General features: G+C 32.4%; 1 protein-coding gene across 2 annotated transcripts; it reads right to left on the bottom strand.

The window, feature by feature from the left end:
* LOC133322336 (uncharacterized) lies at nt 1–27,012 on the bottom strand. 2 transcript variants are annotated; one of them, XM_061531334.1, is made up of 6 exons: nt 26,858–27,012; nt 9,028–9,135; nt 1,792–2,135; nt 542–680; nt 189–392; nt 1–117 (listed from the first exon to the last, which is right to left on the bottom strand). In XM_061531334.1, the coding sequence occupies exons 1-6, from the start codon at nt 26,978–26,980 to the stop codon at nt 52–54; spliced, it is 984 nt and encodes a 327-aa protein (XP_061387318.1). In that variant the 5' UTR covers nt 26,981–27,012; the 3' UTR covers nt 1–51. The 2 variants fall into 2 exon arrangements, with proteins under 2 accessions (XP_061387318.1, XP_061387326.1); XM_061531342.1 differs by having other exon boundaries at nt 37–117; nt 542–665.
* Nucleotide 27,013: the final 1 nt, after the last annotated feature.

Below are 27,013 nucleotides of genomic sequence, written 5' to 3' on the forward strand. Positions count from 1 at the left end.
TTAACAACGCATAGAAAATGTGCGAGGAGACTGTATGCTGCTGTATGCATCTTAAATAAGAGCTGTAATAAGTTTGGCCTTGAAGTTGACGAATTTCTCACTGGTGGCTGCCACACGCTGTTGGAAGAGAAAATACAAAAATATTTATTAATAAATTTCTTTTCAAGAATTGATTTGTGTCTACTTACCAAAATCAAATCTTGCACCAAATTGGCCAAACCACGATTAGCCAAGACAACCAATCTGGTGACAGGGCCGGGAATACCTTCCGTGTAGCCATCATTGGCACGTTGGCTATCGCTATCGGAGTCGCTGCTTGAGGAACTGCTAACGCTGTTGGCACTGTTGGCGGCTTCATCACCAGTTGGTGTTTGGACACTGCCAGAGAAAAGCTAAAGAATGAGGAAGAAAAATATAAATATATAAAAATATAATATTAAAAATCCGGCCTTGCAGTGTATTCAAAAAATATTTTTTTCAAATTTTAAAAAAATCGGTTCTTCTTTATTTAATAATTTCTTGAGTTTAAAATCATACTTACTCTGACAATATCGAATAGGAAATTACCGGAACCGGCAGCACCGCCGGCACCACCAGCAGCACCTCCTGCACTAGAACCGGAACTGGCACCACCAGCTAAACCAGCACCGCCGAACTGCAAGAACCTTTTGAAAATATTGCTAAACATGAGTAATTTGCACCCATAAAAACCGGCAAGCAATATTTGGATGGAGTGTGTATGTGTGTGGGTCGGGGGGTTAGTCATGATTATACATGTTATCGTTTTTGTAGTTACCCAAAAATATATAATTTAGAAAAAACAAATTTGGAAAAAAATAATTTCAATTAGATGGGGTTAAAAATGTTGCGACCAATTGGAGATATTTTCATGCTAAAGTTAATAAATAATAAGAATGGATTATTAGGTTTCAAATGGTAAAAATTATGGATATGGAACTGGAGGCCCATTCTAGATTTAGGAACAATTTGAAATTAATAATTTTCATATCAATTTTTTTCTAGAATCTAGAAATTGGTTTCCAATTTTAAGGCGAAGTCAGTATCCACTTTTGTATTTCGCTGTTGCGGTTTGGTGTTGCCAAAACAATAACTAAGTGGCGTTGCCACCACTATGGTTGGCATCGCCTTTAAATCATCAAAAAATATTATTTATGAAATTCTTGCTATGCCAAAAAATATTTTTTTTAAAAAATCCACGCCTGGTTGTAAACTCAAAAAATATTTTTAAAGAAATTTTTGCTATGCCAAAAAAATATTTTTTTAAAGAAATCTACTCCTTCATATAACCTCAAAAAATATTTTTTTTTAAGAAATCCACGCCTTCACATAACCTCAAAAAATATTTTTTTAAAGAAATCCACGTCTTCACATAACCTCAAAAAATATTTTTTTAAGAAATCCACGCCTTCACATAACCTCAAAAAATATTTTTTTAAAGAAATCCACGTCTTCACATAACCTCAAAAAATATTTTTTTAAAGAAATCCACGCCTTCACATAACCCCAAAAAATATTTTTTAAACAATCCACGCTTTACGATTTTCTCAAAAATATTTTTTTAAATCCCCGCCTTATGATTTTCTCAAAAAATGTGTTTTAATCCACGCCTTACGCGTTCATTGCCTTCAAGTGGTTGGCATCACTTTTACTGTTTTTTCTTTGGCAACACTAACCTCAACGCCGAAACCCAAACATTGATTCTGTCTAGGCCTTTATGCCTTCGATATATTTTACAAAATTAGTTATAAAATTAAAATCTGATTGACTTACCTCTTATTTCTGTCATCCAAATCGGCGGTATCTTCATTCGAATCCAAGGACAATTCATCGATGGCTGGTGACTTCGATTCGCTCAATTGCAATTCATTGCTAATCGATTTCGATTTATCGTTGCTGTTCAATTCATTGTTGAAACTCAATTGGATGGTTTCTTCCAATTTTGGTTGCGACGAAGGTATGGGCAATTGGGCGGGTTGTTTTTGTTCGGCATTTTGGAAAACAGCAGCGGCGGCAGCAGCAGCTTCAGCTTCTTTAACTTGACGGGCAACGCGAATGGTCTCTTCCAATTGTTTATTAATGGCCGATAAATCGATTTGTGTATCAGTGGCACCATTCTTTTAAAATTGAATTTAATTTGGGTTTTGCGTTAGGGAGGAGGGGCGTAGGAGAGAGAGAGGGGTAGTTGACATGCAGGAGGGAGATAGTTGAGGGAGGGCGCATTTTTTTGATTTTTTCATAAGGACGAGGTTGGTTTTTTGTTTGCGGGCGTGGGTGCAACAGAAGAACATCATCATGCAACGTTGACAAAAAAGTGTGGCCAAGTTTTTTCGTATTGTTTTTATTTTTTAATTCACAATGTTGCCATATAGTGTGGTGGTTAAACATTCAACAGAGTTGCCACATTCATATGCAGGAATATTTGGTGTTTGGTATTGTTGTTGTTGTGTGTGTTTTTGTTGACGTGCATTGTTTTGTTTTTATTTGGAGAGTGTTAGTAAAAAGGGGATAGGAGAGAGATAGGTAGATAGGGGGAGAGATATACATAGGATAGCATAGAGAGAGAGAGGGAGTGATGTGAAATGGGATTTGTTAGAAACGGGAGGAGGGGAGAGATAGAGGTAGGATGTGTAGTATAGATATATGACAATGATGGTGTTACCAGACATTTACAAAAAACAGATGGTCCATGCCGTGCATTTTTTTTAAAGGAATGTGTGTGTAGATTTTTGTGTAGAGAGTGTTTGGAATTTTTTTTTGTTCGTATTTTGTTTTGAGGTTAGTTCATACACAATTTAAGTACATTTACATTTTTTTATGAATGCACGTGCATAATGATGTATATTGTATACATTTATTTAATTTTTTTGGTTATAATTTTTGAAGATGATTTTTATTTTTGGATTATTTTTTTCACAAGTCGTTTGAGATAGATTTTGATTTGATTTTTTTTTGGAATGTGTTATGCGCATGAAAGAAAGAGAAAAAAGAAAAACAAAAAGCATGAGAAATCATGATCAATCAATATGGGTTTGCAGAATTTTGGTTTTAGTTTTTTTGATTTTCTAAAAAAACTAGAAATCAAAAATACTTCTAAACATCTTAAAAAATATTAATTATACAATTATGTTAATAAGATTTTGTTAATACATGTCTAAATAGCCTAGGAAAAAAGACAAGGCCTAAAGAGACACAATAGATTGCAGCACCTAACAGTACAACGAGTTAGCGGAAGTTAGTGTTAGATTACGGAAATAAAAAGAAAAAAAAGAGGAAATGATATTTTATTATTTTTTTTTAATTTAATTCCGATGCATTTTCGTAGAAGTTGTATGGTGTAGCTGTTGTTGGGAGGGTGTCATTTTGTCGATGTTGTTTTATTTGCCAATTTTTGTGAGAATTCTTATTATATGTTATTTATGGAATTCTGTGTGGAAATAATTTAAAAAATAAAAAAATAATTCAATTAAAACCAATTCGTTGTTGTTTTCTTCAAATTTTGTGTTGTTGTTGTAGCAAAAAACGGTTACAGCAATTTTCCAACTCACATTTTTCCATTTGCGTTATATATTTTTATTATTTATTTATGAGCTCTTGCTAGATTCTGTGGTAGTCGTTGTTTCTGTGCTACTGGCACCCGGACTTCTATACATTATTTCATTATCTTTATCTTCATCTTCTGGTTCGAAGGTTTCCAATTCAACTTGCACACGTGTAGCACCCGATGAACTGCTATTATCGTCGTCATCATCGAAATCAGCATCGAAATTGGCACGAGCACGATTGGCGGTGTTGCCTTGAACGGCGGTACGCAAAATTGTGGGGCCCAATGTGCGCAACACTTTCGAAATAATCATATTGGCCTGGGCATCGATTTGCTACAACATCAACGTGAATTTCCGATTTCATGGTGGTGTTGTTTTATTTTTTGGGGGAAGTGGGGGTAAATTTAGTATTTTTTGTTGTTGTAGTGTTGCAATTTTTGTTTGTTTTTTTTTGCAGAAGGGGGAAAATTAACAAAAGAAAAATTATGAATTTTTTTATTGTATGCCAATTATCAAGAGATGAAACAGAGGTGGGTAGAGAGAGTGAGAGAGAGGTGGTGAGTGTAATTTTTGATTTTTTCTGTGGAAAATGCTGCCATGTGAATTTTTACATATGACAAGGAACGATAGAGCTTAACAATTTATAATAGAAGGTTGAAAATAATCTTTAGAATTTATTCTTTTAATTCTAAACCCAAATTAACAAAAACTTTTCAAAAAAACTCGAATTACGTAATGTCTCACAGCATTTCTTATAGATCAATATAGAATCGGGCTATACAATTCAGAAAATTTCACACACACTTTACATATTTTCTATTGAAACAAATATTAAAAATATTTTAATTGGGCGCCATTTTTATTATTCCTTAATATATATCGTCGAACATTTCAGGTCATTTGTCAAGCTAAAGAACAATTGAGCGCCAATTTGATGTTTGAATAAAGTTTGCCATCAGCATAATATTTTCAGAGTAGTATTCGTAAAGAATTTTATAAAAAAGGATGGGTAATTTTCTAAAGAAATTAATAACTAGGAACCAATTTAATTGATATTGTTAACAAGCATTTAGAATATATGACCACATACCAAAATATGTTGGGCGCCATATCCTGAACAGGATTTTTTTTTAATTTATTATCTTCATTAAATACTTGTATTTAAGGTTGCCTATAAAAACGATACACAGTTTGGATAATTTGTATTGTCTGGCAAAAAATCTAATTGTATGCCATTTTTAGATTACACTAAAAGTTATGCATTATGCATGCGATATTACATGCAGCATTATTATCTACCTGTATATCTGATTGGGCGCCATCTTGTATAATATGAACTCAGAAACGAAATCATAGAATCGCCAATGCATTTGTCAATTTGTATCAACATATCAGAACGTAGCTATCGGAACTAGTTGAAAAAAATAAAAAAACGATGAAGGAGAGATACATGAACTATATAGGATAGAGAACTAGTTCCTTTCTAGAAAAGAAACGAGAAAAATCGATCATCTACGTGAACTAGATGGCTCAACTCAGTGAAAGCGATCCATCAATTGATGGAGTGAGTCATTTCTTCAGTCCATAATACATTTTTATGGATGTCAATATTGTAAATTTTTGTTCTTTATTAAATATACATCGAAGTTTTTTGAATGATAATAACGGACGGAACACAAATTGGACCAGATGTTGTAAACTATGAACCAAATTATGGAACTAGTTCCATCACTAAACCACTTTTTTAAAAGAGCAACGAATAATTCAGTGTGAATTTAAACGCGAACAATTGATATCGATAGTAATTAAAGAACTAGTCCCATTGCAATGGCGGAATTTTGATGAACCCACTTTTGAAGAAAATACCGAATGGAACGAATAACATTCCTATCAATGGTTTCAGAAGCGGCGAGTGATTAGTTTTTAGTTCATAACGCTGGATTCTTCCTATGGACCAGGTTCTTATTAATATAGAATATATAGAGTCATAATAAATCCGTTTCACTTACATGATTAAATATTGCTTAGAGTCTGTTTTGTGAGTTTACAGGTAATCTCCTACGAAGAATTTGTCTAATTTGATAGTTCAAACTTTTTCTAAAGCCCCTAGACCCAAATAAAATGCTTTCTTTATTGTGAGGCGTCCGAAAACAAGCTTTGAGTAGTTCATTTACGTGAACAATTGAAATATATTTAGGAACTAGTTCTTCGGATGAACTGAACTATACGCGTTCACTTAAATGAACTAAATTATAATAGAGAGATACACAACGAAGGGGATAGAAAAGCTATTGAAAGTAGTCCTTCGACATTATATATAATAGGTGCATAAGTTCAATTAGCTATAAATTTGTATAATTTTCATTCAATTTTTTTCTGAATTTCTGCGTAGATCCGGCAAACAAATTTGGAAAAATCTCATGCCTTTTGTAATTGTTAAAATAATTCTAGTAAATGAGAATGAATCCATATTATTACCCAGCTAAAACTAAAACTATCGACAAAGAATAAATGATAATTTGTTCGCGCACAAAGTTAATGAAGGTTATTTATACTTCGCTTCGATCAAAATCATTATTACAATGATGAGAGAGTTTTATTAAATGCAGAATCCTGAGTTCTAAAATGTTTGCCAATGTGTAGTTGCAATTATGTGCTGAGATATTTGCCTTCACATCCCAGATCACGACTCAAATTTAATAAAACCCCTGATTATGTTAATGATCTCGAAGAGAGCTATAAAACCTTCATTGACTGATTGCCGCCATTTTGAAATAAATATGACCAAAACATATGTTTACAAGGAACTACAAACAATGAGAGAATTACAACTATGAATAATTTGTATTTTAAATATATAAAAATGCCCAAAACTAATGAAAAACTCTCTCCTCCAATTCCCGATAGCGAGAAAGGGAGAGAGTTTAAACAAAATAAATGTGCTGACGTGGTAATGAATCAAAAAAAATAATATATTCTCTATGGGTGCAGTTGATTTATATTCCAATGATGAGGTGCTTGGTTTGGTAGAGCGGCGTATTTATTTTTCTAAATCGATTTCTTTTTTTTCAAAACTACAGCTGATAATAAAACAGAGTTGTATTTTTTTAAACAAATGATGTACGGCTTAGACGATTTTGATGATATCAAAACAAACTACAGCTGATGATGCTTTAACGAACAGTTTTGTACGTTCGATTTTTTAAGTTGATGACATTATTATCGACGGGTAATAGTTTGGTAATTTTAGGTGTTGTTGAAGCTGTTGTTGTTGGCGAAATTCCTGTTGTGATGTCTGTATTTGTCGGCGATGATGAAGACGATAAATTATCTCTACTGGCAATAAAATAATTGGTACTATTTAATAAACGATTTAAATTATCGATAATATCCATCAATTGCAAATTATTGCCAAATCCGGCTGCAGTGTTGCCACTTTGGATGGCATTATTATTATTGGGAGGATTTGGCAATAAATCGGCATTTGATGAAATGGTTGTTGTTGTCGAGGGTGTGGGGAAATTATTAAGGGAATTGGTTAAAATAATATCCGAAATTGGAGGATTACGTTGTGTGGGGAAGGTGGGAATTTTAGTACTACTTTGATTGGAGTAGAAAATTGAGGAACTAAGGGTGTGGTGGAGGTAGTGGTGGCTGGAGGATTATCTCTAGTTGTTCTTTGGGGTACAATGTAAATGGGACTTGATGGTGTGGTTGTGGTAGTTGGAATTTCGGTAGTAGTTGTGGTGGTGGTTGGAATTTCAGTGGTAGTTGTGGTTGTGGTAGTTGGAGTTTCAGTGGTAGTAGAGGTTGTTGTTGTCGTGCTGGACGAGGAACTAGTATTTGGACGGCTGGTTACAGAGGATATTGAGGAGGAACTTGTTTCACTATTTCTCGAACTCACATTGCTTGCATCACTGGCCTGTGGTGGAAATGTGGGTAAATCGATTTTTACACGGGTATTATCATCAGTACCACCAGAATTGCTGGTGTTGCCATTCCCCTCTGTCGTGGCTTTATTGCCATTATCAATGGAATTATTTGAACCCACATCGTCGTCATCTTCATCATCATCGTCGTCGAAATCGGCATCAATATTGGTACGTGGCGTTGAACTACGATTGCCCAATACGGCACGCAATACATCTGGACCTGCAACTCTTATCACTTGGGCAATAATACGATTTACTATATCATCTATGGTCTATACAAAATTGGATTGGATTTTTGTTGTTGTTTTTTTTCGTTTCAAAAGGGAAGGAAAAAGGGTTTTTATAAAATTTCAAAAAATTCTATGTTTCCAAAAACTACTGATGACCTTGTGTGGAGTTTCGGATGAATTGTTTGCCAATATTTTTGATTGATTTCAATTTTGCGAATATGTTAAATGGTTGTTGTAGTGTAAATGTTCAAGGGTGGGTGGAGGTTTTGGCAAGATCATGCAAAATACAAGGTGGGTTGAGGTGTATCTTAACAATTCAAGGTGAATTGTTTGTGTGAGATAAACTAATAAACCATTAATTTTAAAATATTCCCCATTTCGTATTTGGGGTTTTTTGGGATTTCTCTTTCCCGTTTAACTAAATTAGTATTTAATTGCTATGTGTACATATGTGTATTTATTTTGTCAATTTCTTCGACATTTCATTGTGTTTATCCTTGTAGTTTTTTTTTGGAAAACAGTACCTCTTGTTCTTATTTTTAAATTCATTAGTTACAATATTTTGTTGCCAGTTTTTTCCGTTTGAAAAGGTGCTGCCAAGTTTAATTTCATATGCATGACGTATGCCAATCTATGTTGCCAATCATTGTAAAGCTAGGATTGCCAATTGATTTGGTTTTCATTTCTAAAAGAGTGATGCCAATTCATAATTTGTTTGCCAATTGTTTTTCTTTTGTTTTCCATTTAGTTTTTTATTTTTTATCTCCACTTCCATTTTGTGTATTTGTCCGTTGTGTTTCAAATTCTTCATCTGGTTCGAATTCAGTTAAATTTGCCGGTGTGGTAACATTAATAGCTGGCTCTTCGTCGCCTATGGGGGATGGTGGTGCACCAAGGCTGGGATTAAGTGCGGTACCCAAAATCGTGGGACCCACTTGTACTAACAGTCTATTAACATAGCGATCTATTTCCTGGTTTATTAGCTGACAATAACAAGAAATAAACGCCATTGGAATATTTTCGTTTTTTCTTCTTCTTTGGTTTTGATTGTCACACAAATCATGTCGCACATGACATGTGTCAATCTAGCGCACCCTAATCAATTATTATTTGGTGCTGTACACGTGTTATATTTTTTTTAAATATCCTACAGGTTTACAGTGTGTGCTCTATCTTACCAACTACAATTGCAAATGCGCTCTTATTTACTTTTTTTAAGATTAGTAATGATCACAATGCTTATCTATGCTAATGTGGTTACTTTTTATTTTCTGAAAACAAATAGCACGGTTACTCGCTTACCTTAGTTAAATCGGGAAACAGTTCACGTAGTAAACCAATTGTTCGCTTATTACGTTCTGCAATTAATTGTTCTTGATCATTGGCACCCAGTGTTAGAACATCCAATTCCTGGAAAGAATAGAAGAAATATTTTATTAATATGAGGATAAAATAAAAAATCTGAGGTTAAAATAAAACCCTGAGGGTAGAGTAAACATCTCTAAAGCGATAATTTTCTGTCCAGAAGCCGTTCTGTCTTATTCGTTCCGCAATATTTAGGCGTTTGGAGACTGCTTTAAGCATTCTAATTAGTTCAAAGTAATCGTATCGGCCTACAACAACTCTCTTTGAAGAGTACTGGAGCAGGTTTAAATATGAAGTACCTATGCATAAATACAAGTATCTATGAATGGAAGATCAATCAATTCGGTTCACTCCGCAAAATGAACTAGGTTATTCATTCAGTTCCTTTTCTTTAAATAAACGGGAAAATCTGGATGAAGGATTGGATCAGAAGGACCTAAATGAACAAAAGCAAAAATAAGCGACTGCAGCAAAAGAACTAGATAAATGGAAGAACCGGGTCTATTACCGATTTTTCCTTTTGCAGAATAGTTCCTTAAAACTAGTTCGTTCCGGAATGAGTCGACATTAATATATTAACTCCACCGGTAATAACAATCTATAGTATAACACATTTAATATACGCTATTGGAGCTGGAGTCATTGGAATTGAGAAGGGGTCAGAAGTGGCAGTAAATGGCGAGAAGACCAAGACGTCCACTGTGGAACTTAAAAATTTCAGCTTCGTGATAGTCTATAATCTATAATATATATATAATCTATAATATATAATCTGAGTAAGCAATTCAAAAATAAGGTTCCTCCCGCCAGACCAAACTCACACGCTTCAAGACGCTGATACTACCCGTACTGTTATATGGATCTGAAGCATGGATACTTGTGCAAGCGGATGAGCTCTTGGAGTGTTTGAGAGAAAAATTCTCCGAAAGGTCAATGGGCAGATGGGCGTTGACGGTGAATATCGCCGTCGAATGAACCATGAATTGTATCATCTATTCTCGGACATAGACAGATGTATCGAGCTGCAGCGACTACGTTGACTAGGTATGTTGTGAGAATGAATGAGGATGCCTCAGCAAAAAATACATATAAAAGCCAAGTGATTGTTCACGTAGAAGGGGAAGGCAACGAATTCGGTGGAAAGATCAAGTAGAAGACAACATTTTGGAACATGGTCTTTTTAATTGAAAGAGTTGCCCACAAGTTGCCTGGAAATCGTTTTTAAGCTCGGCTTATGGAACAAATGTACTGTCACAAGCGTGCTAAATATGTATTGGAGCGGGAGTTACGGCGGCAGATTGAATCAGACTAATGTGAGTCGATACAACTGGGGCTAATCAAATAACCTTGGGCAGGTTAACAAATCTCCTCTGGATTAAATCATGCAAATGGATAAATCGCATTTCAAGGAATATATGAACAAAATCTACGCGAGAGGGTATTCGATCATCATCCAATGGTTTGCAATTATTAGTAATCTCTTAAAGTCTTTAGCTGAAATGGGTTTGAATCAGTCATTTATGCAGATCTAATACAACTAAGGCCCAAAGTCACTTTGAATAATCAGTCTATCTAAATAATCTGGAGAATTCCTATATACGGAACTTAACTGACATATCAGAGGGAATAAGAGTCACACATTTTTGTATTCTCTCTGCTGTTTTTTTTTTTTAAATAACAAAACTAAATTAAATATTCTTCACATATTTGTGCGTCCACTGCGACTCATTACAATTATCATGGAAATTGATATGCCCATGAAGTCAGGGCAACGTGTGATATTTGTTCAATGCTCCGAACAAAAACATTTTTTATTGTCTTGCTATAATTAATTGACGTCATTAGTAATTGTATTGAATTGTAATTGGTTTATGGTTAATTAAATTATGTATGCTTTGGAATAGTTAGACAATGAATCATTTAAATTTTGTGATGTGTTAACCCATTGGAGACCAAAGGGTGGATTGAGTTTTAAAATTTTCTTATGAAATTTAAAAAACGCAAATTCCAAAGAGTAGGCTATCTTGAGAAATAGACATGATCTACAAATATTTGTAAATCATTTTGGATGGTTAATATTTCAAAATATCGATTGTGTCTTGTATCTTTATTCTTAGATCTGTTAACAGAACAACTGCTAACGGGTTCTTAGACTACGAAATATACATATAGCGCATCGTATCCATACATCCATTTAATTTTATACTAAGATACGCTATGGAATTCAAATTTGATATCGAGTGGATTTAAAAAATAAAGATTATTTGTCCTTATACGGCATTTATTTGTACCGGGTTAACCTACTTTAAGAGATTTATTTGACATATATATATAATGAAATTGACAATTTATACCCACTGGGTTTACGAAACCCGGTACAATGTAAACGTATTATTATTGTTTTTCCACTTCCTTATTGCAGACAAGTGTTAACATGAAAATGTTCAGCCATTGAATTTGTCATCTCAAGTCTTGAGAGAAAACAAAGTTTCTCCAACAAATTTCCTTACTTATACTAACAAAAATATGTTAACACAAAGTCACTAACAATTACATTTAATTTTCACTTTTGCTTTTCAGTAGCTGGGGGGCTATTTGCCATAGTAATTTTCCTTGTCAGTCTATAGTCAAAGGAAACCTCTAAAGAAAAAAAAGCAACGATAATGTAATTTGAAAAACAAATTTTGTAAAACATTATATATACAATTATATTGTATTACTTTAGACAACTGTGACAATTTTTGCAGAAAACTCACTTTCGGAATATAAATAAAGAAATCTTTAAGTGGGAACTACCCTAATATGTGGTAAGCTGTTTATCATTTGTTAATGCGATCAGCTGATAATCAGCTGCTTATTTATTGTTACCAAAAATTGGTAGCTTTTAAAAGCTTATAAAGCAAAAATCAAATCGGAAGAACAACTGACTCATTTAGCGCCACCGTCCTTATAAAATAACACCAAAAATTACAAGTTGCAAGTTGCAAATTTAGTTGCATGATAAAACATGAACTTTATTAAAGTAATCATAGTTTTAGAATTCAATTTATGATTTTGAAGTAAAAATCTCTGGCGTTATTTGGGTTAATAGAAGATTCTTGTAGGTTTTCCATCAACAAAAACTAAGTTTTGTTCAAATTATTAACTGGCCCTCCAGATATATTTAAAACACTACTGCAGTATTTGAATTTGGCCTTTAGAGCTCTGCCTACCATGAAATGGACAATGGACTTGTTTTTCGATTTGATTGAAAAGAACTAGAGGAATGAACGACAGGAGCAAAAGGAACTATATGAACGAAAGTATTGGATTTAGTACCTATCGCTCCTTTTGCGGAATAATTCTGCTGAAACGAAACATCTCAGCTCTAGAAAAATTTTGGTTTTTGCGTATATCGAGGCTTTAGTGTAAATTTACATTGCCATTATTTACTGAGGAACAATAGAGAGCGAGAGAGGAGCGACAAAAAGTACCAAGCATGGAGTGAGGTGTTGGATGAATGGATGCTTAACGATCATTTAGATTTCATGTTCACTGTAGTCTATGATTTGTATTTCTGCTTTTGTTGTTGTCTGTTGTCGTCATCATCTCAAACAATAGCAATTGTTATTATTGTTTAGAATCGTGGGAGTTTTTAGCTCTCTTGTTGGCTCGTGTCATACTGCCGCCTAGTATTATGTCAAATGAACATTAAGCTTTTTTGATATATGTATGTTTAGACGATGGTGGTGGCCCCATGATTTATAAACAAAGGCGTTAGACTAATGGGTTCATTCACATGATGAGGTGTTAATTAATTTGTTAATTATAGAGATAGATTTTGAGATTATTTAATTATTGTAGGTGGAGTTGAATGTTAAAAAAGATTAACAATTAAACAAAAAAATAAATAATTGTGGGAACATTTTTGTAATAGATGTTGTTTAGTTAAAAATTCAACATTTATATTTAATTTACTTATTATTTTTGGAACCGTAGTAAATAATTTAAACAGAAAACTCAATGTGGCAACTACCTTAAATTGTGATCAGCTGTTTTCTATATGATTAAAAATCTAACCGTAATTTCGATAACAAATGTAGAATTAAGAGTAGTCTTGGGTCATTCGTGAACGACCTAGTTCAATTGAACGAGTCAGTCCACTGAACGAGCTATTTTGTTTACCAGACTCAGTCGGTCACTAAACGACGTTGCTCACTGAACGACTTTGCTCAATGGACGCCGTCGGTCACTGAACGACATTGTGTTTTCTTCTAAACCTTCAGGTGCACTGACTTTGATCAACTGAACGGCGTCAAATAAGAACAATTTCATATAGAATCTGTTAAATTCTATGAAGGTAGGTGTAATATATTCATGTCCCATTTCATTGAGTGCGGTGCTTAAAAGATCAAATGCTGCAGTAGTGTTTTACGTATAGTTGGAGGGTCAGTAAAAACATGAAGCGGCATTTAAAAGCAAAGCACTCCCATAGACAACATTGGAGCTGCCAACCACGGAAAAGATACAAAGGTGTCTGGAACAACAAGTGTGCAGCCAAATATATGAGAGTTATACCATCGGCCACCACCCATTAACAAAGTGGAGAAAACAGATAGGAAAACCCTTTGAATGATTGTGAAAGGCAATCAGTCTTTACGGTTGGTTGAACTGCCAGAACTTAATTAAAATACGCTGTCATGCCAATTGAACTGAGTAACCATTTGAACGATATAAGCAACTGAACGAGATGGACGACCTAGTTCACTTTCACAAAAATGATCTAGTTCGTTCGATCACTGAACTGAACGAGATTGCCCAAGGAGAAGTCATTCAATTCAAAGTATATCCAACTTTAAAAATTCTTACATGATCTGATAAAAAATATTGAATCCTGTCCTGATGCATAAATTATGTAAATTAAACAGGATTTGACTAAATTATCACGTGCACAGAAAATACGAAATTCTGGGAATTATTTTTTAAAATATCCACGTTCCATTTTTATATATGTCACTCACGTACGATATTTTTTTCGTTTTCTGACAGATAATAAACCACATTTGTTTCATTTTAAGTGTTTTCAACTAAAAAACCCTCCTATGACGTAGGTGTTTAAAAAAGTATTTTATTTACTTTGTTTCTTCCTCTTTAAAACCAACCGAACTTCCCCGCCAGCATCCATCCCATTGAAAGTTTAAGATTTTTGAACAAAATGTTAAGTAAAACAAAATGAAATATTACATCACATCGCAATTCATCACTTTTGTTTTTGTTCGTTATGGTGATTTAAGGTTTTGTGTCCTATTTAACACTAAGAAAAATAAATTTAATACAATTACAAAATAAAAATTGTACTTTCACTTTATTTTGCTGAAATAATATAAGTAATGGAGCTGGGTAATTGTAGAGAGTTCATAATTTTCGGGTTTATTTGTTGGCAGTTATAATTGAAGGATGATTTAATAAAGTTCGGAGAGATTAACGTGAAATTACATCGTTTTAATTTTAATGAGACTTTTTTAATAATAAATGAGGGAATGGTTTTTCATTAAATTAAATATTTTGGTTTAAAATAAATTATATCATAAACATTTAGAAACAATTTTATGATTAAGTTTCAACCTCTACATCTAAACGGTAATCCGTCCAGCGAAACCTCTGCTTTTCGAATATTGAAAATTAAAGGTCAACTAAATGGAATAAATATCGCTGGTATTAAGCGTCTAGTCTCTGGCACAAAATTACCAGCAATTTCTTATAGCTGGAAAGTCTCGATCCTGGAGTGGTCCGACCTTTTCCGTTCGCTTCGCAAAAGGAACAAGGTATGTCAAATAGTTCCATATTTATATTTTACACGTCAGGTAATTTGATCAATGAACGCTTAGATTTAGCTCTTGGCACAATAAATAGGTAGTCCATTTGGCGCAGCTAATGTTTTCGTTTTGATACATATGCATAATGTAAACAGGGATATACTTTTTGGTATGAAGTGCACCTAGAGCCTACTCTTGTAGGAGGCTATAAAAACAACGTGAGATTACTAGAGATGGGCAATCACGTTCTTGAGGAGGTTCGACTGGGCAAAAAAGTATTAGTTGAACGAAACAACCTGGAATACTGCCGATCGTTCCTTTTGCAGAATAGTTCCACTGAACTAGTTCGTTCCGGAACGACTCTTCTTTATAGATTAAAATATGTAATATAGGCTGAATGGAAGGAATTTGTAAATAAATTCTGTCGGGATGACGTATTCAATGTAAGCGAGGCAGTAGCCTAATTGTGGTTAATTTTATGGAATATTAGTCTTGTTCGTGAACAACCTAGTTCAATTGAACGAGTCAGTCCACTGAAGGACATAGTTCAGTTTTTATTATTGTCGTTCACTGAACGATTTTGTTTACCAAACTCAGTCGGTCTCTGAACGACGTTGCTCACCCAACGACTTTGTTCGATGAACGCCGTCGATCACTGAACGACATTGTATTTTCTTCTACACCTTGGCCTCAAATAATAACAATTTCATATAGAATCTGTTAATTTGAATGAAGGTACGTGTAATATATTGTGCGGTGCTTAAAAGATCAAATGCTGCAGTAGTGTTAAAAGCAAATCACCCCCATAGACAACCGTGGAGCTGGAAACCACGAATAAGAAGAAAAGGTGTCCGAAACAACAACTGAAGCGCAAACACCACCCATTAGAAAAGTGGAGAAAATAGATATGAAAGTCCTTCGAATGATTGTGAAAGGTAATCATTATTTACGATTTTTGAAAAATGATCTAGTTTGTTCGATCACCGAACGGAAAGAGATTGCCCAAGACTATGAATATAATGATAATATAAAAGAATGATGGATAGAATATTAGAATAATTTGTTTAACATACGCATTTGCTGAAATTTTGCTCTGAGGTATCTGAAATATCTAAAAAGAAGCCACTGCTATATACATATTATATATTATCCTAAAGTAAGTGTATATCTGATGTTCGCACAAAGACTCTGCGTATTAGTTAGAAGAATTTTCCTCTTTTTTTGAATTTCGATGGTATTTTACTGAAATAAAGTGATGATCTCTCACTTTTATACCCTATAACGAATAATATTTTCAAACATAATTTATTTTGTAGCTATTAAGTATGATATTTTTTTATTGTTTATACGAAGTTATAGCCACAATTACCTTCATAATAACCCCTCTTTCTGACGTTTAAATATTTATCAATCGAAACGATTTCATGCAATTGTAAAATTGCATTCCAATATTAAACACATAATCCACCAATCGATTATTTTAAAAGTTATTAAAATACGTGGCCTTAACCGAGATTATTTTATATTAAACACTAAACTAAATACGATGGATGGGGTGAGAAGGTTCTTTGCAATAAATTAATTCTATGAAACACAATCTGCAAAAAAATCAATAACCATAAAAAAGAGCTAAGGGTTTTGTTTTTAAATAAAGGTTTGGGCACCATTCATCCTCGGTTTTAAAGACCTTCCTCAGACACATGAAAAATGTGTAATAAATTTAGTTATTAACATAAATTCATTGAATTGTTATTAGCAACGATATTTAATGTCTGGCTGCTACGTGTCTATTTATTCATTTTGAAAATGATCTGTCGATAACAACAGCAACAACAAATCACATTAAACTTTGTAATTATTGTAAATTGCAACAAAAACGAAAAACATTTTTAGTTCGTGTTATATGTCTGTTGCTTTTATGATTTATGATCGAGTTCAAATGTTGGTATTTTATGGCGAGATTTTTTTTTTTATTTCATAAACGATTGAATTTTTGTGTTTCTGTGCATCTGTGTCACCCAGTTGTAATTTTAATTGAATAGATGTCCACTGGCATTTTTGAAAATGGATTTTTGAAAGTGACGTTGGATATTAAAACCTGTCTTACAAATTGAAGTTTGGTGAATGAATTGATGCATCTGCAGTTTGCAATTCGATTGTGATGACATTATTGCTCAGCTGTGAAGGCTCCTTGTCAAAGGAGTAAGATTTAATTTGGTAAAGGAAAATTAGCCTAAGTAAGATCAGTTTAATTAGTTCTTAAAAAATATATATTTTACAATAAGATCAGAATTTATGTAGCAACCAATTCTATAGGTTGTGTAGTTGTTTTCAATATTTTTGGAACGGTCGTGCTGCGACCCACCAGAGGAAGGAAAGAAATGTCATGACTACATATCCAGCAAAGGACATAATTCCAGAAATCAGAACACCTTATAGGCATAGCTAGAGATAGAGGTATGTATTTATATATTTTATCTATAAATTTTTGTCATTATTTGTGTATACTAAGTAAATGTTGCTCGCATTTTGTTGCCATGTAAAGTGATAGGGTCGCACAATCGAGGGATTTTACGATCCGCTGTTGGGAGTAGTTGTATTAGAAGAGTGCCCCTTAGGATCACTGTTGTGATAATTATGACACACTCTAATACCATAGACAGACGACAGCCTTAATTTGCATTAAAAAATTTTTAATTTGAATTAATATTTACCCCTGACAGACGAGAGTTTCTGCTATTACGAAACAGTTTTTTGCTTCAATACAATTGTTTGTCTGTGTGTAGGATGAACATTTTTTACATTTGTTTCGATATTTTTCGGGATTACATCTTTAGGAAATAGATACATGACATAAAGGAGAAATAGCAAAAATGGTTGAAATTTGCCTTCATTTCTTATTTTTATTTTCATAAATATATATAAATTTGACAAGAAACAATTAATTTTCGACAGCATTGCCATATTGAAATTGCCTAATTCAGTATAAATTCAAATTGATTTTGTGCATTAACAACACATAAAAATGAGGATAATGTACAAGTTAATTTGAATTAAGGCTGTTAATGCAAATTAAGGCTGTCGTCTGTCTAGGCTATAACGCTCACAGGGTTGTGGGCAGTGTTGCCAATTTAGCACTTTTAGTGCTAGATTTAGCACTTTTTAAACTCGTTTAGCACTGAAAAAGTGATCTAGCACCTAGCACTTCTTAGCATTATTTTATTTTTCAGGAATTTTTTTATAATTTTTGGTTTTATTCCAAAAAAATGGCACTTTTCGATTTCATATTGACGCATTAAAATTTTCCTATGTTTTCCGAACTTAATTATACTATCCAGCAGGAGCCGTACATTTAAAATTTCTTAAATAATTTTTGGGGTAGTTCATATGGTGACTGCTAGTAAAATGTTTATTTGGGAAAATGAAGTATCAAATTAAGCGGTCCATTGTATAAGGACGATGTAAAAATCATGAACATGATTCATGTTGGAATCTTTCTAGAAAGAAGTTTTTTATTCGCATGGAATCCATTTTTAATTTTTGGTAAGAAAAATGTGTCCAAAAGCTTCAAGAAATAGAACATTGGGGTATCATTTTGGGTACACCATAAAGAGACCGATATATTCCATTTCCAATACTAAATGTCTGAGGAGTAGTAGCAATGTATGTGCGAAATTCCAAAGCTCTGTCTTCAATATTGCGAGCTCAATCGGACGGATATGTCTAAATCGGCAAAGAATAGCCATTAAGAATAATTGAGTTAATATTTCATTATTAATTATAAACGACTTTGTTCCATAATTATTTAGCACTTTTTTCTGGCACTTTTTAAACATTTTTAGCACTTTCTAGCAATTTTTTCAACAAAATCAACAATTTTTTCTCAACAAAGTTTTGGCAACACTGTGTGAAAATGAAAGAATTTGGTGATAAGAACATTGTATAGAATAAATAGGCTATGCTTTATAAGACATTGTTACACTTAAGGGGACCCCCCCATTCTCGGTGTCAAAATTTTTTTTGATTTAAAATTCTCAAATTCTAGAATGTCAAAACAAGTGAAAATCCCTTCTTAAAGATATCGATTTATTGTGTTAGCATCAAGTGACGGCTAAAGGGCTTTCAAACTTTAAATCAAAACGAATGGCAAGATAACTCAAAAACTAATAATCCAATCGGTTTCAAATTTTGACACGTTTCTCTGGGAGTGTGTAGCTCTCGTATAAAAGATAAAGAATTTGAAGACCTTCCTTATTTTTTATTTTTGATACAATATCTAAAAATTTCGAAATATTTTGATTTTCAATAAGTTTATGTATTGCATTCGAAAAAAAACAAATTAATATTCAACATAATAATTTCCTGTAATCAGTTTTCCTGATTCATTCTAGAGCGCCTGGCGTCTATATTAAAAAAAAAAAAAACTAAAAATAAAAAATAAGGGTGCAGTGTATTCAAAACACTTTGCCCTTCCTCATTGTATTGTCTTATCAAATGTTACTTTTTTGAATATTAATAATGTTAATCGGCTCTATCTTCATTGTTTTTTTTTTTTGCAAAACATCTCAGGTTTTTTTCTACACGACATTTTATTTCCTTAAAACGATTATAGAATTTTAAATGTATATATAAAAAATGCAAATAATTACTGCGCCTTGCTGACCACTATCAAGGAAATTCCCATGTGATAAAATTCTCACACATAAAGTGTGTTTGATTTTTAATTTAAACTCGATTCAATGAGTTTTATTTTGTCTTTGAGTAATTATTTTTGACAAATAGATATAAAAAACAAAACTTTAAAACATATATTTTTTTCTAAATCCCCTTCATTAATTATTCTCTTTAAAATTGCCTCGGTATTTTCTTTCATGTCAATGGTTTTGCCTTACAATGTATACGAGTATTGTATATATATTTCTTTAATTATTATTTTTTCGTTTTTTACTTTATTAAATAATCAACTCACATGTTTGATTTTTTCTTTACAAAACATTTGCTCAAAATTTAACATTCATGGAATTGAGACCAACCAGTTCTTTATTTTTTAATTTTTTCATGGTGATTTTTTTTACCAGCTGAAAGTGCAAGTAAAACTTGCACATTTTGCGGGGATATGGGTATTTATGTCATTGAGTAAAAATGTGTGTCAAAATAATGTTCAATCACAAACCAGTTAGCTGACCACTTTTGTGGAAAAGGAGAAAGAAAGAAAAAAAAGTGGATAAAAATATCCTATTGAGTCATAGAGATTTATGGTGGACTGGTATTTTCTGTTTGGATTTCCCAAATATTTTTTTCAATGGGAAGAAAAATATGTAAACAAAAAATGGAATTTGGATTTTTATTAAATTAATAAAAAATTTGGATTTCTATGTATGGTATTAATCTATAAAAACAAATAATTACACTTCTTAAAATCCAAATTACGTGGCACCTCCTTTTGACTTTTGATCTGAACTTAGAACGTTCAAAGTTCAATAGCAATTGACCACAATTTGAAAAGAAGGCAATTATTAAAATTCAGCTCAATAAAAAAATTCACAGAATTTTGAATTTCGATTTCCCATCATCGTACATTGTATCTTATGATTTGATAATTGTATAAAATTAACAAATTGTCTTTAATTAAACATAATTATTGGCAATTCGGACATAATTACAATGCCTGGCAAATCACCCCAGAAAAACTGCAATATAACGAGTTTTAGTTGGCGATTCTCAGCAACAATTAAAAGCATGCATATATATTTTTTTGTATGGATTTGAAAATCTGTGAATGGTCCAATAATCAACATATCATCCATAGATAATTATTTGAAATACTCATAGAAAGAATTTTTTTACAAAAAATATTAAAAAAATCATAAAAATACGTTTATGTTTTTATAAAATCCCCCTTACGATGATTTATTTTTAATGTTTTTTGTTGGTAATATTTTTTATGGCTGCATAATGTTTATTACATGGCTAGACATACTTGTTTTTTGGTTTATTTTTTATTTTTGTTTTAACTAGCACAGCGATCACAAACCTATCTGAACACTCACATTTTTTATTTTTCTTGGAATAAAAAAGCGTGAGTGTACCCTCAACTTCGAAGTGATTTGATATTTTTATGGCCTAAAAAATAGCTTATTATATAATAATTATTATGAATATTACGCACAAAGTATGTGAGGATTTTCTATGCTTTTGTGATAAAATGATTAACAAAATTTCAATTCTTAATTTTTTTGTAATAAATATTTTTAAGGGCTTTAAGAAACTGTTTTTAAATGAGTATTTTATATTTGTAAGAAGATTTTTTTCAAAGGAAAACTAAAGGGGTGGATTTTTTAAAGAAGAATAAGAATAAGAGGCGTGGATTTTTAAAAGCCCAAAATAGACGTGGATTTTTAAAAAGATATTTCTTCGAAGGCCAACCAAGCCGTGGATTTAAAAAAAAAACATTTTTAAAAGGTCAACCAAACCGTGGATTTGAAAAAAAAAAACGTTTTCTAAAAGGCCAACCAAGGCGTGGATTAAAACAAATATTTTTCAAAAGCCAATCAAGGCTTGGATTTTTTAAAGAAGACTTTTTTTTTCAAATACCAACCAAAGCGTGGTCATTCAAGACGTAGATTTTTTAAAGAAGACATTTTTCAAAGGCCATACAAAGTACGAAATTGTTAAAGATGAGGAGTTTTAAGGCATATATTTAAGATGAGGATTTTTAAGGAATATTTTTTTTTTCAAGCTAAGGTCCATAATAGTTCTTTTTTATGTCTGTTCAATTTATAGAAGAACTCATCTCTTCAATTTATGGATGACGTCATTTATTTACAGAAGACCTCTTCTATATATAGGAGATCTCTTCTGTATATAGAAGAGCTCTTCTATGTTGAGAAGGCCTCTTCTATGTATAGAAGGCCTCTTCTATGTATAGAATACCTCTTCTATGTATAGAAGGCCTCTTCTATGTATAGAAGGCCTCTTCTATGTATAGAAGGCCTCTTCTATGTATAGAATACCTCTTATATTTATAGAAGACCTTTTCTATTTATAGACGACATCTTTTATAGATAAAATACCTATTCTATATGCATGGAAGATCTCTTCTATGATTAGAAGACCCCTTCTATGAATAGAAGAGCTTTTCTATGTAGAGAAGACCTCTTCCATGTATAGAAGCCCTCTTCTATGTAAAGAAGACCCCTTCTATGAATAGAAGACCCCTTCCATGAATAGAACACCTCTTCATGTATAGAAGACCTCTTCTATCTATAGAATACCTCTTATATTTATAGAAGACATATTTTATAGATAAAATACCTATTCTATATGCATGGAAGATCTCTTCTATGATTAGAAGACCCCTTCTATGAATAGAAGACCCCTTCCATGAATAGAACACCTCTTCTCTGTATAGAAGACCTCTTCTATGTATAGAAGACCCCTTCTCTGTATAGAAGATCTCTTCTATGTATAGAAGACCTCTTCTATGTATAGAAGACCTCTTCTATTTATAGAAGACCTTTTCTATTTATAGAAGACATATTTTATGGATAAAATACCTGTTCTATATTAATGGAAGATCTCTTCTATGGATAGAAGACCTCTTCTATATATATATAAGACCTCTTATCTGTATAGAATACCTCCTATATTTAAAGAATACCTCTACTAATACCAAACTAATGGAAAATCTTTCCCAAAAGATTTTTGCTATCAATGGACCACCTCTCCCATAGATCGGCTGTTGTCAGGCATTACGTTATTATCCGTCTCAAATTTTTTCTTTGTACTTTAGCGTCAATTAAATATTACCATATAACTTTCAAGAAATGAGAAAAAAATAACTACAAAACGTTTACCAATACATAAGTACTGCTTCCGATATAAATCGGTGTCGGGGTTTGCCAATCAAATGATCCAACTGAACTATTGGCCTGTTAACTAACAATAGCAAAAGCGAGGCAGATTGAAAACAATAGCTCGGCTGGGTGTGTAGTAATAGGCCAATAAACAAACATATGCATGAACAAGTTAAACACACACACATTGGTACATAGATGAAGCATTGGGAAAAAAGGCGCCATACTTCCCCCTAAGCTCCCAATCCTTACCATACCACTGCTGCAACCAGCTAACAAGTCGGGCGATTATTATTACATACGTAAAGAATATTGTTTAATTTGGCTGACAGTGGCAACAACAGCAGCAGCAACAACAACAATTTGTGTTGTAATTAAATAATCACATTGACAACAGAGGAACGTATCCAAACGACTAGAGCAGTGCCACAGCCAGAGAGCACTGGGGCAGAAAATCACCTACAAGAAAATTAAAACCAGGTAGCACCGCCGCCGATTCGAACATAACGATTGTTGTCAAATCACGACAGACGAATGACGACCGATTACAAATGGTGTCTCTAGCATTTTCTTTGTAACGAAAAGCAGCTGATTTTTCGTTTCGAACTACACGAACTAAGTAAGGCGTTAAATTTTGTGTGCCGCATAAAATTTGTAAGCCGGTTTACGTTAATGTTATTGTAATAATGTGGCGGTAGCTGGCAACTGCCAGGCTGCTTGGCAGAAACAGAAAAAAACGATTGCAGTTAATGGAAAAATACTCTTGAAAAATAACTGCTAAAGCTCAATTTTTGTTTTTTTTGTAAACTATGGAAACTTACTTTCAATTTCGGTACGATTTTTTTTGTTTCTTTTTCAATCTTAACTATACATATTAAGAAAGAAACAAAAAATTAAAACAAACTACAAGAAAAATTTAAAATAAAAAACAATCTCCTTTGCATGGAGAGGTAAGTCAGGAACTGGTTTTGTTTGGTTTGTTATTAACTGGGCCTAGAGACCTGAATTTCTGTGAAGCGGGAGGTATTTTTCGGTGTTTTTTTGCTTTTGCAGTAAAAGGAAATTTTTGCCGCTGTTGTGATTGTGTTAACCCTTGCCTAAGAAATAAACACACAACCAACAGCTAACCATCCAAACCAGTAGCCTCGAATGTTAGTAGGAAAAGTGGTCAATAGCATTGTTAACTGAAGGACTTTTGGTGGCGGTGGTAAACGGTAAATAGCTATGCACTTTATTTTCATGTTGTTGCTGTTGTTTCACTTAGAGTATACTAACCTTTCGAGGTCAGGAAGATTGTTCGCTAAATAAAGAAAATATTTATTTTGTTTTTTGTCGATATGTGTGTATATGTGTGAGTATTTCGATTTGCACAAGGAAAGTGTTAACAAAAAAATTTTTGTCAACAAGATTTTATCTTTTATTTTTTAACGTAATGATTTTTTTATTTTTTGTAATTTTTTGCGTTTGTAATACTTGGCTCATGAATCATTTGTTGTTTTTGTTTTCTGTTTACTTGGTAAATATTTGTTGAAAAAAAATAGTATCATCGTTCACTGAATTTTTTGAAATGTAGATATAATCTGTCATAGATTTGTTTTTAATATGAGAAAAACTTGTTTTAGAGTAGGTTAATGGAACACCACTAGGTGCAGATTTTCAGATAAAATGTCTAGGAAATTTACTCTTCACGGACCTACATGTATTCTACACATGGAAGAGATAAATGATTTATAGAACGTGAACTTCGTCTATAAATTGAAGGTCTTTTTTAAGGATAGAAACGTTCTACAGAATTGGCAGACCTAATAAACAAAGAACCTCATCGTGTGATAGACGATCTTGTAAAGAAATATAATATATCCCATATAGATAGAATACATCTTCAGGAAATGAAGGAAATAAAGGAAATCAATTGCATATTTCATTGCTTGAAGGATTCTTATAGGGATATATGACCTCTTAACCTCTTCAAATATTTAAAGACCCCTGAATATGATATACTCAATAATAGAACATGTTTCAGATTTCTAACATCTTATACGTTAAAGTAAAATCCTAAAATGATCTAATATGTCCGTACAAGACCCAATAAGTTCTTATATTTCTGTATACGTCATTTCATATGCTATAAAAATGTGTAGATAATGAATTTAAAATTTATAACGCATCCATTATATAATTTCAAAATGACATTATAGACGGAATTATATGAAAACAAAAGTTTTAGATGTAATATGCTATATATAGATCGCGTTATGGTCTTATATATAAATACATATAAGACAATTCAAAAATATATTAAACGTTGATATACAATCTCAAAAATATGGAATATGTCTATATTTGACGTTTTTGTGGTCTTATACACACAGTTTGAATTCATATATTTCGATATAAGACTTGGTGAAACCCGTTTACGTTATTATAAGACTTCATTGGGCTTTTATACATTATATATGTCCGTAATGGAACTTAGATGTATCATATACGTTCGTATAAAAGTTCAGGTAAATCGCATACGTCCGTATAACATGACTTATACATAGGTATACGCCTTCATTGATATAATACTCCAAAAAAAATATCTATGTCTATATAAGACCTCAAATATACCTTATACATTTGTATCGTATATAGAAATATTAGACGACAGAAAAATCATATATGACTATATAAGGGTTGAAAGGTGCCTTATACGTGTGTATAATAAATCAAATATATTTTATACTTCCGTGTAAGACAATATACCGCTCGAATGTATCAATATTAGACAACAGAAAAATCGTATATGTTCGTGTAAGACTGCAAAGGGTGCATATACGTTCGTATAAGAGTCCAAACATGCCTTACAAGTTCGTATCAAAGCTCAAATGTGCCGCATTTGTTTGTATAAGAACTTAAAATCAATAAAAGACGTCAGAAAAGTCGTATATATATCCGTATAAGGGTTGAATGGTGTCTTATACTTGTGTATAAGAACTGAAATATATCTTATACTTCTCTATAAGACTTCATACGGTTAGTATATATCAATATAAGATTTCAGAAAAATCGTATATGCTAGTATAAGGGTTAAAAGATGTATTATACGTGTGTAACTTAATACGGCTAGAATATATCAATATTATATACCCGTATAAGACCAACAAATTGAATATATGTTCGTATAAGAACCCATGTTTGTATAAGAAGTGAAATATGACTTATACGATCGTATATGAACTCAAATTTGTACCATAATCCATAAAAGAGCTCAAATATATCGTAAACATAGGTATAAGTCTTCATAACACTTAAAATTTTTGACATAATGCTCCATAAAGAATCGATATGTCTCATAAGAGCTCAAATAAACAATATACATTCGTATAAGACTTTCTACTGCTGTTAATATTAATAAAAGTCGTATACATACAAGTACATATTACATACTTTAAAATGTTTGTCTCTTAATTCCTTCGTTTTGCAGGGCATATAGACTTCAAGAATCCTCTGCAATCATTATCGTTTATTTTCTTCTGCTTCCCAAGAATTTCTTTAATCTTTCACGAGAGAAAATAAAGTTTAGAGATTCCTGTTTGTTTCTTAAGTCTTTTGTTTTATAGGGTAGTTTTTTATCGTTCAAAGATAAAAGAGAAAATTAATGTTTGTGTCTTAAGTCTTTTGTTTTAGTATATTATAACCTTTCAAATATCAATTATTATATTAATTAATAAAAATTATTTCTTTCAAATTTCTCATCGAATCCTCGTAATTGTTTTTTTTTTCAACAAAAGTTTCCAACTTTTTTTTTGAATAAAAGATATTTTAATTTAAATTTATGTTCGTGCCTTAAGTCTTTTGTTTTAGCAGCGTATGTAATCTTTCAAAAAACTGCTGTATTCATTCATTTATTTATTTTTCACAAATTCCTCAACTAAACCTCGTTGTAAATTTTTTCCTTACACATTTCGGATTATTATTTTTATTTTTCGTTCAACTTAAGTCACATGTAAATATTTTCTTATTTACCATGGCAAACATAACAAAACACTTTTGGCAAATAAGCCTCATACTGCGAGTACATTACCGGACAGTAAATACAAAAAGCATACAATGATCGTGATGGACACTTACCTTTCCATTTGACAGTGGAATCTGTAACACATCAAGTTCCTGATTTGAGGCAGGCAATGGTACAGCTGTTACAAAAGCGAGGACAGAGCACACGCAGGCAAGCGATAATAGATGGGGCCTCATTGTGACTTTGTGTGTGTGTGTGTAAAAGGGTTT

The sequence above is a fragment of the Musca vetustissima genome, unplaced genomic scaffold, assembly GCF_032173495.1.
Source record: "Musca vetustissima isolate MV318-11 ecotype Yass unplaced genomic scaffold, APGP_CSIRO_Mvet_v1 utg77271, whole genome shotgun sequence".
Taxonomy (NCBI): domain Eukaryota; kingdom Metazoa; phylum Arthropoda; class Insecta; order Diptera; family Muscidae; genus Musca; species Musca vetustissima.

What these genes read in the sequence shown, in the direction of transcription:
- LOC133322336 (XM_061531334.1), bottom strand. Translation starts at nt 26,980, where the DNA reads ATGAGGCCCCATCTATTATCGCTTGCCTGCGTGTGCTCTGTCCTCGCT. An exon ending in TTCCACTGTCAAATGGAAAG is followed by an intron (nt 9,136 to 26,857) that starts GTAAGTGTCCAT and finishes TATTCTTTCCAG; the next exon opens with GAATTGGATGTTCTAACACT. An exon ending in TGGTGCAAGATTTGATTTTG is followed by an intron (nt 118 to 188) that starts GTAAGTAGACAC and finishes CTCTTCCAACAG; the next exon opens with CGTGTGGCAGCCACCAGTGA.